The following is a 15632-nucleotide window of genomic DNA, read 5'->3' on the forward strand; positions in this document are numbered from 1 at the left end:
GTGCAAACGTAACACATATTAAGCTTGACAATGCAGATTATTATACCCCGGAGTATGTAAAATCCTTGAATAATGTTTTGAAAATGAAGGAACCAACAACATACAATCAAGCCGCTCGGGATCCAAGATGGATAGCAGCAATGAAGGAAGAAATAGACGCACTAGAAAAGAATGAAACTTGGACAATCGTGGATCTTCCAAAAGACAAGAAAGCCATTGAGAGTAAATGGGTGTACAGAATGAAGTTCGATGAACATGGGAATGTGACAAGATTGAAGGCCAGATTAGTTGCTAGAGGAGATAAGCAAGTTGCTGGAAAAGATTACAACACAATTTTTTCTCCTGTTGCAAAATTTGCAAGCGTAAGAATTCTTATTGCACTAGCTACTTCAAAAAATTGGAAATTGCACTAATTAGATATTAATAATGCCTTTTTGCATGGATATTTGGATGAAGAAATATATCTAAAGATTCCAGATGGTTTTAGTTCATTTGGAGAAGAAAAAGTTTTTAAACTTATCAAAAGTATATATGGGTTGAGACAATCTTCAAGACAATGGAATGTGAGGTTCCAGAAACCCTCTAGTCGCCACTTACATAAAGATACAATTAAAATTGCTTTTAAGGCATCAAGTTATGACTGTTAACCTCCCTAGAGCACTAGGAAGCACAAGTGAGGGATCTAAGAGCTTCCTAGTCGCAACTTAGCATAAAAACTAAGTCACAAGTCCCCTAGGTTGTGTGTAGGCACAAGTAAGAGTCCCTATACTCCATGTTGGTACAACTTGTTGTTGGAAAATATGGGTATTGAGCCCCACATTGTCAAGTCATTTTGAGCCGTTCTTGAGTGGGTGACGCTTGGAGTATGTTCTTCTCCGTGAGAGCTTTCCGAGGCACTTTGAAACACTCAAAATGGTTAAGGGATTAATTGGATGTGATCATCTAAAGTTGGTCCCTTGAAGGTGGAAATGTTGTAAATAAACTTGTATCCCACATTGAAATGGAAAAGGGGTTTCCATTGCTTTATATAGCATAACACTTTAGTAGTGTCTAAAAGTGTTACTAAGGTGTTGCTCCATCTCCTACGCGCACCCAGGGGGGTGTAAATTGTGGGATTTCGAGGGGTAATCCGAGGCTTGCGAAGCCTTCGGGCTTGCCCGCGCATGTGACGTGCGGACACGAATGTAGCAGAAAATGGGCCCGAATAATCACAGACTAGTTTTGCTAATTTTATTTCCACTGGGCTTCGGCTCAAATAATTATTCCACTTTTGATACGGATAATTATTATAATTTAATTTGATGAAATAATAAATTTGATTCAATTACGGATTTGATTTATTAATCGACAATTAATTAACGCGTTTAATTAATTGTAAAGAGTAGCGCACAAGTCATCCAGAGTCTGTATATAATATCGTTACAGGGATTAGGGTATATCATCTCATATGATACCACACACAGCCATCTCTAAACACAAACCCTATTCTTCTCTCTCTGCTCGGTGATAGTTTCTTGCTCTGTTCTAGCTCGTCGAAGGTGCTGTTTGTATAATGACACCGTCTTCTCATTTTATCTTGGGAAGCTGTCGTCTCGCACATACGGTGAGAGGCGAAATAGCTTTAAGGAGACAGTTCCTTTCAACTGGACTCGAGAACTCTCTCATATCCTTATCTCTTTCATTTATTTTTTGTTTTTCACAGTTATACTCGCGCTCTATTATTCGCACACACTATTAGATGACGATAATGAGAGTGACGAAAGTGAAGACGAAAGTGAAGATAAAAATGTGGGGGTAGTAAGAAGGAGAAAAAGACAACGAACCGAGAAATCCTATGGGTCTGATTTTATGACCTATTTGCTCGAAGAAGGTGACCTGAAAACCTATAAAGAGGAGGTTACGTCACCTGATGGGCCTATGTGGAAAGAGGCCATCAAGAATGAAGTTGATTCAATTATGCAGAATCATACTTGGGAATTAGTGGACTTGCCAACTGGTTGGCAAACCATTAGGTAGCAAGTGGGTTTTCAAGAAGAAGTTGAAACTGATGGCACTATCGATAAGTATAAGGCTAGAATTGTAATTAAAGGATACAAGCAACAAAAAAGCCTTGATTACTTTGACACATATTCTCCTGTAACGAGAATAACGTCCATAAGGATGATGTTTTCTATCGCTGCAATGCGTAATCTAACTGTACATCAAATGGATGTGAAAACAGCTTTCCTAAATGGAGACATAGATGAGGAAATCTATATGGAACAACCTGAAGGGTTTGTCGTCCCTGGACAAGAAAGGAAAGTTTGTAGATTGGTGAAATCATTGTATAGGTTGAAGCAAGCGCCTATGAAATGACATGAAAAATTTGACGAGGTCGTGCTGGCCAATGGCTTCAAAATCAATGATTGTGATAGTTGTGCCTATTACAAGGATAATGAGAACAACTATGTCAAGGATAATGACAATGGTTATGTCATGATGACATTATACGTATATGATCTACTTATTGCCGGAAGCAATGATAAAATGATCAAATCTACAAAGGACATGTTGAAATCAAGATTCGACATGAAAGACATGGGACTAGCAAATGTAATTCTAGAAATTCAAATTTCTAGAACAACAGAGGGTCTCGCATTAAGTCAACCACATTATGTTGACAAGATCCTTGATAAGTTTCTTGAGAATGACTTTGAGAAAGTTAGGACACCTATGAATATGACTTTGCACCTATCCAAGAACAAAGGTATAGTTGTTTCCCAATTAGAATACTCGAGGATAATTGGTAGTCTGATGTACCTCATGAGCTGTACAAGACCAGATATTGCATACTCAATTAGCAAGTTGAGTAGGTTTACGAGTAATCTGGGAGCTGATCACTGGAAAGTGATCATAAGGGTACTAAGGTACTTGATGGGAACTCTAGACTATGGACTTTACTATGGTAGATACCCAACAGTATTAGAAGGATATACTGACGTAAACTGGATATCTAGCAAGGAAGCACTTAAGTCTACGAGTGGATATGTGTTTACATTAGCTGGAGCGGCAATATCATGGAAATTCTCGAAACAAACGGTGATAACTTATTCCACGATGGAAGCTGAGTTTGTGGCACTAGATAAATGCGCCAAAGAGGCTGGATATCTACGTCAGTTTATGGAGGATATTCCAAGATGGCCAAAACCTGTAACTGCAATAGGGATTCACTGTGATAGTCAATCCGCTATTGGCAGAGCACAGAGCATGATGTATAATGGAAAGTCTCGTCATGTACGACGACAACATAGTTCAATTAGACAATTGATCTCAACTGGAATTATCACTATTGACTACATACCGTCAAAAGATAATATCGTGGATCCATTAACCAAAGGGTTATCAAGAGAAGTGGTTGAAAAATCATCGAGAGGGATGGGCCTTAAGCCTATTGCTTAACGGCATCATGGTGGACACCCAACCATTGCTGACTGGAGATCCCAAGAACTTGGTTCAATGTGATAACTAAATCATGATGACCAAATCACTGTGGGGATAACCCCTGCCATGTTCCTATGATGAGGAAACAGTGAGACCCGTAAGGTACGAGGTTCAGCTTTGAGCTTTTAATGATCTTTGATGAATACATGGAGTTCAGGAGTGAATGCATGGAATTCAGTTGAGTAAACGCGGGTTACTCTATAAGATAAAGATCACCCATGTGGGAGAGAAGTGGGGCCGCTTCAAAGGAGAATTGCGAGGCACAATTCTTTAGAAACTCCTGCAGAACCAGGACGATGTTCCATGGCCAAAATGGATATACTCATGGGAGCTGAACGAGTCAGAAATGATATAGTGATAAGTATATCATCGTTTACACAAACGGTCGAACAGTTCAAGGACAAGCACGTCTATTGTCTACCAGTAAAGTCGGTATGCTTATTCGAGCGAAGGTTCAAGGAACATTCTCTACCTATCGTATGCTATATCTGATCGAAGAAACTATCACCAAGTCAAACTCCGTGTATCTCTGTCTGGTGTGTGCTACTGAAATGTCAATCTCATCCATGTGTGGGATTGTTGGAAAATGTGGGTATTGAGCCCCACATTGTCAAGTTATTTTGAGCCGTTCTGAGTGGGTGACGTTTGGAGTATGTTCTTCTCCGTGAGAGCTTTCAGAGGCACTTTGAAACACTCAAAATGGTTAAGGGATGAATGAGATGTGATCATCTAAAGTTGGTCCCTTGAAGGTGGAAATGTTGTAAATAAACGTGTATCCCATATTGAAATGGAAAAGGGGTTTCCATTGCTTTATATAGTATAACATTTTAGTAGTGTCTAAAAGTGTTAGTAGGGTGTTGATCCATCTCCTACATGTGCGCGCAGAGGGGTGCAAATTATGGGATTTTGAGGGGTAATCCGAGGCTTGCGAAGTCTTCGGGCTTGCCCGCACGTGCGATGTGCGGACACGAATGTAGCAGAAAATGGGCCCGAATAATCACAGACTAGTTTTGCTAATTTTATTTCCACTGGGCTTGGGCTCAAATAATTATTCCAGTTTTGATACAGATAATTATTATAATTTGATTTGACGAAATAATAAATTTGAATCAATTACGGATTTGATTTATTAATCGACAATTAATTAACGCGTTTAATTAATTGTAAAGAGTAGCGCACAAGTCATCCAGAGTCTGTATATAATATCGTTATAGGGATTAGGGTATATCATCTCATACGATACCACACACAGTCGTTTCTAAACACAAACCCTATCCTTCTCTCTTTGCTCGGTGATAGTTTATTGCTTTGTTCTAGCTCGCCGAAGGTGCTGTTTGTATAACGAACCGTCTTCTCGTTTTATCCTGGGAGGCTGTCGGCTCGCACATACGGTGAGAGGCGAAATAGCTTTAAGGAGACAGTTCCTTTCAACTGGACTCAAGAACTCTCTCATATCCTTATCTCTTTTGTTTATTTTCTGGTTTTCATAGTTATACTCGCGCACTGTTATTCGCAAACACTGTTTTAATTGCATATATTAATCGCAGATTGTGTTAACACTTGTATCAAGAACTAAGTAAACTTTCTTGATGTCACAAGTAACATGACTTTTTAAAGCAAAATTCCTTTCTAGTGCTACTTGGCGCAAGTGTGGCTTCAAATTGATACAGGGACGCAAATGAATGCAAGTGGACAAGGAATGCAATCTATGATTTCAAAATACTTGGTTACGATTGTGCCATGTGTTAAATCTCTCTCTCACCTACCTACCAGTCTATATAATCAAGCAGATGCATATTGGAATAGCCTCTCTCTCTCTCTCTTTCATTGAATATTGTGAAGCTCTTGCAAAATTATTCTCAGCACCTAAAAAGCTTGATTTGACAAGGAGAGGTCATACCCAATTATTTACTCATCATTTAAAGACTTACACATTAAACACACTCATCATTTATAGCTTTTTTGATTGTATTGTTAATCATTTGATAAGAGCTATAGGTTTTTAGAGTGATTGATACAAGCCATATATTTGATAGCTTGTAACTTGTATTGGTTTTAACCATTTAGAACTTTGAATATTTGTTTACAGGTGTAAGCAACCCATTGCGGTTTAATTTCTTAATACAAGAATTATTCCGTGAAACTTCTTATGTTTGTTTATTTCATTTTATAGTTTCAATATCCGCTGCATTTTAGAGTAAAAACGAAGAACATACATTCACCCCCTCTCTGTATGCAACTTTTGGACCTAACAATTAATATCAGAGCTTGTTGATCGATATACAGATCATATCCGTTAGATTAGCAAGTTTTGTTGTTGATTTTGGTTGTACGGAGTCTAGGAGTGCTTTCGGGGTGTAGATCTGATTTGGGATTTAGTTGGTTTTGACTTGATTGGATTTTGGTATTGTTGACTGACTCGGTATTTATGTTTTGAGACGGTATATTAAGGTTCCTCAGTTTGTTAAGTCACGATATAATCTATGGAAGAAGAAAATAATTTTATATATTCGAGCTTCAAATCCAACCATTACTAGATCTCAAATGTCATGTCCTGAATCAGAATGGACTGCTAGGGATAAAGAATTGAATTCTTTGGATGAAGGCCTATAGCTTATTCTGGTGGATTCTATAGATGATGATATGAGTCACCAAATCATGATATGTGTAATTGCCAAGCACATGTGGGAGACCATAAAACTACTGATGGAAGGAACTAAAGACGTTAGGCAAAATCGACTGGATATTTTGACTTCACAATATGAGGTTTTTAAGTCCTTTCTGAGAGAAACTATAACTCAAGTTTTTGAAAGGCTTGATAAATTGTTGAATGAGTTGAGTATCCATGGCAAGACTTATCCTTAGAGAGAAGTCAACGGGAAGTTCATGTCGGTCCTACCTCACTACATAGAGAATAAAGCTTCATCAGTTCATGAACGTGCTGATTTTGAGACCATGACACTTGAGAAGTTATATGGTAAAATAAAGACACGTGAAATGGAGCAGGAACAAAGGAAAATCATCTATGGTGGTGGTACAATTGATAGTAAGAATGTTGAACTGCTCAAGATAACCACTCTTGTTACAAGTGATCATAAAGAGCTTGATATTACTGCTGAAAAGCCTAAGTCTAAAGTTAAAACGCTCTTTGAAGTCGAGATGAATTATGAAAACCTATCTGAAAAAAAGTGATTACTATACCACCGAGGAACTGCAAAGTATAGAAGATCCTACTATGGCCAACCTAGCAAGGACGTTCAGTAACATCAGGTTCAGAAGGAAACAAGGCTTTAGGGGTTCTGAAAGCAGTAATCGTGGACAGAGGTCAAGTTCATCTTGGGGATCTGGCTAGAAGACATGGATGATAGACAAAAAAAAGTTCAGATGCTACAATTATGATGAGGTTAGAAAGTCCCAACAAGCAAAGGATAAATGGAAAGCTTATCAGAAGAAGGACTCATGTTGCTCGAGAAAGTATCCATTGAAATCTTATATAACTGAAGGAAATAGTTGGGATGATACTGATGATGAAGAAGAGAAATATGGAAATCTGGCATTGATGGCAGAATCTTCCTCACAGGTACAATTCCCAACTGTTCGTGCTTTACATGCTGATAATTTATGTGAGAATGAAGATTGTTTTGCTTTTAGATAGACTTTCTTGGTGTACGACCATGCATTTTCTCATCATTATCTTAAGGTACAATGCAATACAAAGGAATGCGTTGAGCAATATGCTACCTTAAAATAATTATATGGAAATTATTGTACTACACTAAGATGCTCTGAGGCTACTGTAGTTGACCTAAAAGAAGAACTAAAGAAGGTTAAAGATGAAAATGATAAGTTAGTTCTTGATAGGGTCAGTCTGGAAAATCTTAAGTAGACAAATGCTTATTTAAAAACTTAAGATTGAGAAGCACCTTGAGACAGAGGAAGAGCTTATTAACAAGAATTCAAAATTACAAAATAAATTGCATGCTTTTACTGATTCTGCAAATCTTGCTAAGAAGCTTATAGTTGATCAAGTAGTTGGTGGAAAACGAACTTAAAAAATCTTCTACGAAACGTGTAGTTGAGGATGACCCTAAGGAGCCCCTAGTACACCTCATGTTCTTAAAGAAGCTAAAAAGCCTATGTTAAAGAAAGCTATTGTTGAGCCCTTCTATGAAGATAATTTTTTTATACATCATGAGATGCTTGTTGAGGATCTTGAGAGCTCAAGGAGATAAAAGGCAAAGAAACCTATGTCTTTTGCTAGTGATAATGATTTATCTTTTACTGGACTAGGTTTTACTTCCAAGACTAAGAGAAGTAGAAATAGAAATGGCAGGATAATAGCTAATGTCCCGAGGAAGTTATGTAATAATTATGGTTCTGCTGGTCACCTTACTCATGCTTGTAGAAAGGTTAAAGTAGACAATACTAAAAATGCTTATATGCATATTATGCCCAACATGCCTAAAGTTTTTAAGTGTAATAACTATGTTTGCATGCCATGTGTAGTTTTTTTCATGAATACTTATCTCGATTCCACACACTCATATAATACATCTCATAATCATGATAAGCATGCTCATAAGAACACTGGTAGATCAAAGACTGTAAGCCCTCCTAAATCTAGGAAAGTGGCACATGTCACCAAGCACAAGAGCAAGTTTGTTGGTGCTTCTTCAAGTGACAAGGAATCGGTCGATGATAAAGCAAAAAATATTAAGCCTGTAAATTTTGTCAAGAAAAATGTTAAATATTCAAATGCTTCTAAGTTTTCTGGACCCAACTTAGTTTGGGTACCAAAGAAAACTTAATCATCTTTGTTTTCAAGGTGTTAAACAGAAGAAGGTCATGTGGATTCTGGATAGTGGATGTTTGTTAGAGCGAAAACACGTGCTAAAATTACACGCAAGTATACGCGTTCGTAAGTAGTATAAGATATAAATAAGATTTGTTCCCACATAGACTCTTTTTAGTTAACTTAAGATTATGCACCTATGCAACAATGGTATGGCTATCTCTCAATGCTAAGACAATAACAAGTTGAGATGTTAATAACTAAGATTAAACTAACATACAAATAACTAAGAGATTAAAAGTGATTGAATTATTATATGAGACAAACATGAGACTCTAACTTCATTACTACTTCATTCACAGTCATTGTTCTTAATCTTAGCACATGATGGTGATGACAACTAATTAGATAACATGAAACTAGTAAACGTCAACTGTCGTTGTACGAATACCCTACTACCAGACATCCACAAAAGAGATAGAAGCTGAATAGACACCAATTATGTTGAGACCCTACATGTCTATAGAATTTGACAACATAAAGATTTAATAAGCAAGTTATCTATTGTGATTACATAGGGCAAGTAATATGGTTAAAATTACCTACGAATCATGCATAATAAATACATAAACCTATACTAGCATGGCAAGTTCTAAACCTCTATATTCACTTTCGCTTCAATAGAGATTAACATACTATCTTATATGTTAGCTACGCACATAAGACGGATAAGCACAACCAATACTAGGATGCCCTTGAACATTTGCGGTAAGTTATGGTTATACCTGCAACTACGAATGACGAAGATAGCAGTAGCGGATGGGATATTCTGCGGCCGGGGAGTTTTCTTATCCATGAAGTTCCGAAGTCATGATTGAGCTTTGGGCCATTATAATAAGGCCGCATCGCTGGGAACTTCTAAAGCAAATCAATGTTCGAGTTATAATAGGAAGTTGGTTCGATAAATTCTATTAGGCCGCGGAATGAGAAACCAAGTCCATCTAGGTTTCTTGTTCCCCAAGACATCCTGCTTGATCATATATAAAAGGAGGTACATAGGCGCATTGTGAGGGTACGTGTTTGAGAGCTCTGAGAATGAAAAAAAATCCTAACAATCTCAGCCATTTCTTAAGCATAAATCAACGCACTTCGGTGATTTCTCCGATCACCGACCACCGTTGTATATCTTTATTCCGTCCGCGAACCTTAAATCTCTGTTGACCAAATTCCTCCGATAAAAGTTTGTTAAATTTCTGATCAGATTTTCTTGAGTTTTAGTGATCAAAATCGAAATCTACAATTGACGGGGTCTATCATTTTATCAAACGAGGAGTTGATACATATTAACAATAATTGTTTACTCAATAGTCCATGTTTCATTTATATACAGGGACAAGTAACAACAACATTTTGCTCAAATTTATTTTGCTAATGTTGACAATGGAAGATCATTTAAGGTATTATTTCGCTTTCTTTTTTATTTATATGCATGAATAATATTTTTCTTAGAGTGATTCCTTGATTTTTTTTAAGTTCATATTTTTCGTTGCTTAAGATTCTTTTCGTGTGTAACGTTTAAATATGTATGTCAACCTCTCTATTTATATATTGTGTATGGATAATATTTGTATGTGTGTATTTGTATGGGTGTATGGGTGTGTTTGTGAATCTTTACTTATATCACGCACTATTTTGTCATATACTAAGTCGAATTTTTTTATGAAAACAAACTCTCTACTGTTTCAGATTGTTAAATGCATGATCTGCGTATATCTCATCCTACTATAAGTGATATGATCGATATGTTTGATTTAATTTATATAAAGTTAAAATATAAAAACTAACATTAGATGTTACTAAACATGCAATAAAAAATCACACAACACAAATAATAATATGATAATATTATAACAAGATCGTACTAAAATTTATCAAATTTAGGTTTCAGAAAAATAAAATATGATTAAAAAATAAATAACAACAAAGTTAACGATTTACATGTAGTTTATACTTAACTTTCGGGAATATATGATACTGTTGCAAGATGTTAACATTCTTCTAGGTTTTCTTTAGTTAAGGGCAATCGGTAATCTGAGATGATTATATTTAACATGTGCTTGGAGTCAAAACGGTAGAAAAAATGACCATTTTATGATAAAGTACATTTTACTTGGTTGAATAAATGAATTTCTTTAATTCAATTCAGGATGATGCTTGCTATCACAGGTAATATAATATCGTACTTGTTTCAGCTTCTAAGTGATATGTTGTTTATTGGTTATTCTGATGGTCAAGTTCACTATATGTGTTCTTTGATAAAGGACCTTTATAGTTGTGCATAACTATTCAATTTTAATTATTATTTTTATTTTTTTAGTTGCTATAACAACAACTTGACGCAATATAAATTTGAATTTATAATTAAACTATTTTTAAAAATTTGAAATAAAATTGAATGAAAAAAATTAAGAAATATATTGTTTAAAAGTAAGTTAAAAAAATGAAGAAGGGCTACTATCGACCGTTCTTGGTTAATGATAAGCTCTATTTTCTTATTTTTGCTTAATTTTTTATCTGTCTAACAAATCTCTCAACTTGTTATTTTTTACCGGTAATTGGGTTATTTTATCCGTTGACGGGTTTATTTCTCTCTAATTGTAAGAGTTTGATTGTATTTGTTTGTCTGAGAGTTTGGTTGTATTTTCAAGTCCGAGGTCATAAAGTTTGGTATTTTAATCATGATTCACTAATAAATATTTCAGGTTTGTATGGTGTTATAATCATGGTCAATTTCTCGATATGTTCTGACATATCAAGTATATTTAATTATCACTGTTACACCAAATTGTTAGATTATCTCTTCAGAAAATTACATATTTCAGTAATACGAGTGAGAGACGCGCTATAGTGAAAGATATACTCAACGAATATAGGTTTAATGAAGGAGGTCTTGATTTGTTCTTTATAATATATTCGTCGAATTTTGATTATTATTGTAGATGTCATACGACTTCTGATTAATGAATTGCTTTACCTTTAAAAAATATTTGTAAAGAATTGAACATATTTTATGGTAATGGAATTATGAAAGGGGCGAGCTCCATGACATATATAGATATATATATACACACACACACATCAAATAAATATAAATAAAATCTAAATATATGAGATAATGGAATTATGAAAAGAAAGAAAAAAGAAGAAGCAAACAGTGACAATTAAACAACTAACCTTGAGTTTAGCTTTATTAGACAAGTACACAGCAATGAAAGCCACAAATATGGAAGCAATCCCTACACACAAGATGGTAAAATCTTTTTTTGCTTCGAAATATTTAATACGTTGGCAAAGATATTTTACCGTCTCATTTGTAAAAATGTTACAATCGGGAACTTGGATCTCAGACATTGAAATGGAGGGGGTACGTATTAAAGGAAATGGAAGCTTGATGTGGAAATAATAAGGGATCAACTACTTAAGAATGACAAAATTTTACTGGCTTCTTCATTTGGTAATGGTATCAGTTAGGTTTAAAAGAGAGTAAATGTTGGAGAAGCTTCTAACCTTTTCAACAATATATATATATATATATATATAAATATCGTCCCTTCCAAATTATTTATTGTATTCATACATGGACAAGTCTACGTCCGAACAAAATTGAAAATAAAGTGCTACCCCTATATATAAAGTTATTGTGATTATTTTTACAAAAATATAAATTACAATTTACTTAAATAATTAATAATTATAATTTTACTTTAATAATTAATTATCTATTATTTAAAATCGAATGTTAATGAATTAATTGATTTCTTATTTCCACCGTTTAACATTTTTTTTGTCGTTCTACTCTATTTCTGAAGAAACCGAGACAGTTAAAATTTAATACAGAAGACCCTCCTAATACTGTTATTAGAAATTTATTGAAGTAATAATTGTAATTTTTTTAGAAACTAACTTTATAACCCGTGAAATGCACGCGCAGAGGCAGATCTAGGGGTCCCCGCCCCCCGCCCCAAAGATTTAGATAAATTCTAGGTAGGATGTATTCGAAACATACCAATGCCGTAGATTTGTTGGTAAGCACAATTGATTTTTATCCAGCAAACCAGGGTTCAAATCCTCTCTATTGTTTTTTAGATTTCTTCTTTCAGAACATGCTAATCATTCTTGGGGTTTTCACTTTAAAATTTCGGAAGCTTAAAATTTAAAATTATATATCCCTGATTAGACCTGAAATTGAACTAAATTCTTTCTTTTTCTGAAATTCAACTAAATTTTTTCCCTTTTTTATGTTGTTTATGTAATTCAATAATAACAAAATGCTTATTTTTACTATATTTGGTTTCATATTTATAGTTAAACTTGTATAAAAAAAATTCATCATTTTTTCCGGACCCCCTTGAAAATTATTTCTGCGTCCGCCACTGTCCACGCGCATACTCTAAATTGTGTTAATTGAAATTGTTTTCGCTGTAATTGTTGACAATATATTTATGTTGTTACCTAATTGATGGATAATTTATTTGTTTATGCATATGATACACTCGAAGGAAGTAATAAATTATGTTAGTATACATTTTTGTCAGTTCATAATTAAATGGTATTTGTAATATGTTAATACTTTAAAAATATAATAAATATAAGTGATTATGCGTGCTCGATGTGTATGAATCACTTTAAATATAAAATTATTATTAATTTGTTTTTTTAAATATAAATGTGTTTATGTGTTAAAAATATGATTGATGAGTCATACTATATAGACAATTAACGTTAGTACTGTAAGTTAACTCACTGAATGATATTGATACTTTCTGTCCCAATAACTTTCTATTTTGGGATATTCCAACAGATTGTTAACATTTCTTAAAATAACATATTATCTTTAAATTGCTCCAAAATTTACCCCCGCTTTCTTAAATTTTCTTCAACACAATTTTTTTAATCCACCTTCTTAATTTTTTTGTGGTCGCCCTCTTGTTGCAATAAGTATATCTCTATTGATTGTAACATTTGAATAACGCTAGGTGTCAAAATTTTAGGTATCTCGTGACTATCATCTTCTTCTTCATCCGCCTCCGATTCATTTTTATTTGATTGACTTAGCAATGTCTCAACAATATTTTGTTCCATTGGAGTGTAGCAAATCTCTTGCTCGGCCAGAAAATCAAGTAATTAATTAACATTCATTGGATTCTTATAAAATATTGCATGTTTTGTATTAGGTCTTTTAGCTCTTGAATAATAACTTGCGTGTCATTATCTTTCTCCATAACCACCTGTTCTGGTGGGACAATACAACTTTTGCAATGAAGAAAACAATTTGCGATGCTTTGTGGTTTAACATCCAATGTCCATGTTGCCACAACCATACGAATTGCTTCCAGGATATCAATTTTTTCAGGATATGGAGTATTAGCCTCTAAACGTTCAAGAAGCTTGCGAGTGAAACGACGACGGTAGTATGCCTTAATAATATGAATAATTCCAGCATCACATGGTTGCAATTTTGATATCATATTTGTTGGGAGATAATGCACTGTCGTGTTTCCAAGATTTATTTGATTTTGAAGCTCTCCCAGACTCCCAATGGTATATGTGCACTGCAATTGTCAAGGAGAAGCAACACTTTTCAATCTTTTACGTGTTGATTAAAATCTTTAAGCCATTCTAGGAAGAGAGTTTGTGTCATCCAAGCCTTTTGATTTGCTCGATATTGACACCTAAGATTTTTTCGATTAATATGCTTAAAATATCGTGGATTTAAGTATTTTCCAATCACCCATAAGGGAAATTTGTTACTGCCATCTCCATAGTGCATACAACCACAATCATTCTTTCCTTGTGTTGCTTGCGACCTTCGAGTTGTTTCGTTGCCAAAGAGTTATCATCCTAGTTTGATCATATTTTTGTTAAAGTCCATGCATCCATGAAAACTCATGCAAATAAATTAAATATTAAAAAATAAGTTTTACCTGTATTCTATAGAAGAGTCCAGTTTCATCCATATTATAAATGTCTTTCCAATCGTATTGATCAAGAACATTCTTCAAACTAGGAATCACATCTTCAACTGCTTGCACATCCACAGTTCCGCTTTCTCCAAAATGTCGAAAAGATTTTATTCCATGACGTTGCTCAAATCTCTTCAACCACCCATTTGAGAAGTCAAATAACTTTGCATCAGGATACACTTTATTAAGAAAGAACGCGCCTTTTTCCTTCATAAGATCACCAGTGATGTTAATCTTAGTTTGATACGTATGAACCCACTCCAACAATGCCGTTTCCATGAGCGGGTATGTAACCATTTTCTGGCGCCTTGAACTCTCACTTACTTTATCAATATTGAGTAGTTCTGCAATACGATGAAGTGTATTGGATATGATAGATTGGGTAACTTTGAGATTATGTTTCTCCTCCAACCACTGTTGTAGATTTTTTTGAGTTACATTAGGGTGGTCTTTTTTGTACTGACATAATTCTTTTCGAATTTTATCAGTAACATGCAAAGATTGTTTAAGAGGCATATTTCCAGAAGAGTAGATAACTTTTGATAAGGTTCTCTAATTTATACATGTAACTTTTAAAATTGAAAAGTGTCCATGAATGAGATCGAATGGTCATTACTTTTTGTTAGAAATTTAGGAAACTACTGGACTCTGGTTATTTAAATATAGAAATGTATTGAATAATCATTTTTTATAATTCTAATTAGTTGAATATAGACATATAAGAGGTACAATGTATATTAGTAGTTAAAATTAAAATTATATTATCTTATAATAAAAAAATAATAATATCTCTTATGTGATAATTTTTCCCGGTTCCTAGGGTATCACTTTAGAGTGGTTTATTTATTGTATGTATATATACATGTATGTATGTATTAGTGTATGTATGCATATATTAATTATATAATAATTAATAATTTATAATAGATGATGAGGTGAAATGAATGTTATATAAATATTAATGTAGGGGTATAATCGTCATATTAATTAAATTACCTATCAAACCCCCTATTATTGTATTATTTATATACTGCTCCCTCTGTTTTCTTTTATATGTCGTTTGATTTTTTTACACACAATTCTAAGTACTTTGACCGCATAGATAAAATAATATTTTTTCTAAATTAAAGTTTTATTTAGATATTTTTATTCACAAAAATAAAATATAAAAAATTATTATTCTAACTATACGGTCAAAGCACTTAGAATTGTGTATACAAGAGTCAAATGTCATATAATAAAAAATAGAGGGAGTAATAGATATGTGCACTTAGACAATAAAATCTCAAACTCCGAAAAGAAAGTATAAAATAAAAAAGATAAAATAACACACCAAC

General features: G+C 34.0%; 1 protein-coding gene across 1 annotated transcript; it reads right to left on the minus strand.

Moving 5' to 3' along the window:
- Window positions 1-13467: 13467 nt before the first annotated feature.
- Window positions 13468-14811, minus strand: LOC141666389 (CENP-B homolog protein 2-like). The gene is made up of 3 exons (XM_074472378.1): window positions 14257-14811; window positions 14084-14173; window positions 13468-13884 (listed from the first exon to the last, which is right to left on the minus strand). The coding sequence occupies exons 1-3, from the start codon at window positions 14809-14811 to the stop codon at window positions 13468-13470; spliced, it is 1062 nt and encodes a 353-aa protein (XP_074328479.1).
- Window positions 14812-15632: the final 821 nt, after the last annotated feature.

The sequence above is a fragment of the Apium graveolens genome, chromosome 6 (genome assembly GCF_009905375.1).
Source record: "Apium graveolens cultivar Ventura chromosome 6, ASM990537v1, whole genome shotgun sequence".
NCBI classification, from domain to species: domain Eukaryota; kingdom Viridiplantae; phylum Streptophyta; class Magnoliopsida; order Apiales; family Apiaceae; genus Apium; species Apium graveolens.

Excerpts from the sequence above, each read along its gene's own strand:
- LOC141666389 (XM_074472378.1), bottom strand. The coding sequence starts at position 14,811 with ATGCCTCTTAAACAATCTTTGCATGTTACTGATAAAATTCGAAAAGAA. Across the intron at positions 14,174-14,256 it reads GACTCTTCTATAGAATACAG|GATGATAACTCTTTGGCAAC; the intron begins GTAAAACTTATT and ends TGATCAAACTAG. Across the intron at positions 13,885-14,083 it reads TATGCACTATGGAGATGGCA|TGCACATATACCATTGGGAG; the intron begins GTAACAAATTTC and ends TGACAATTGCAG.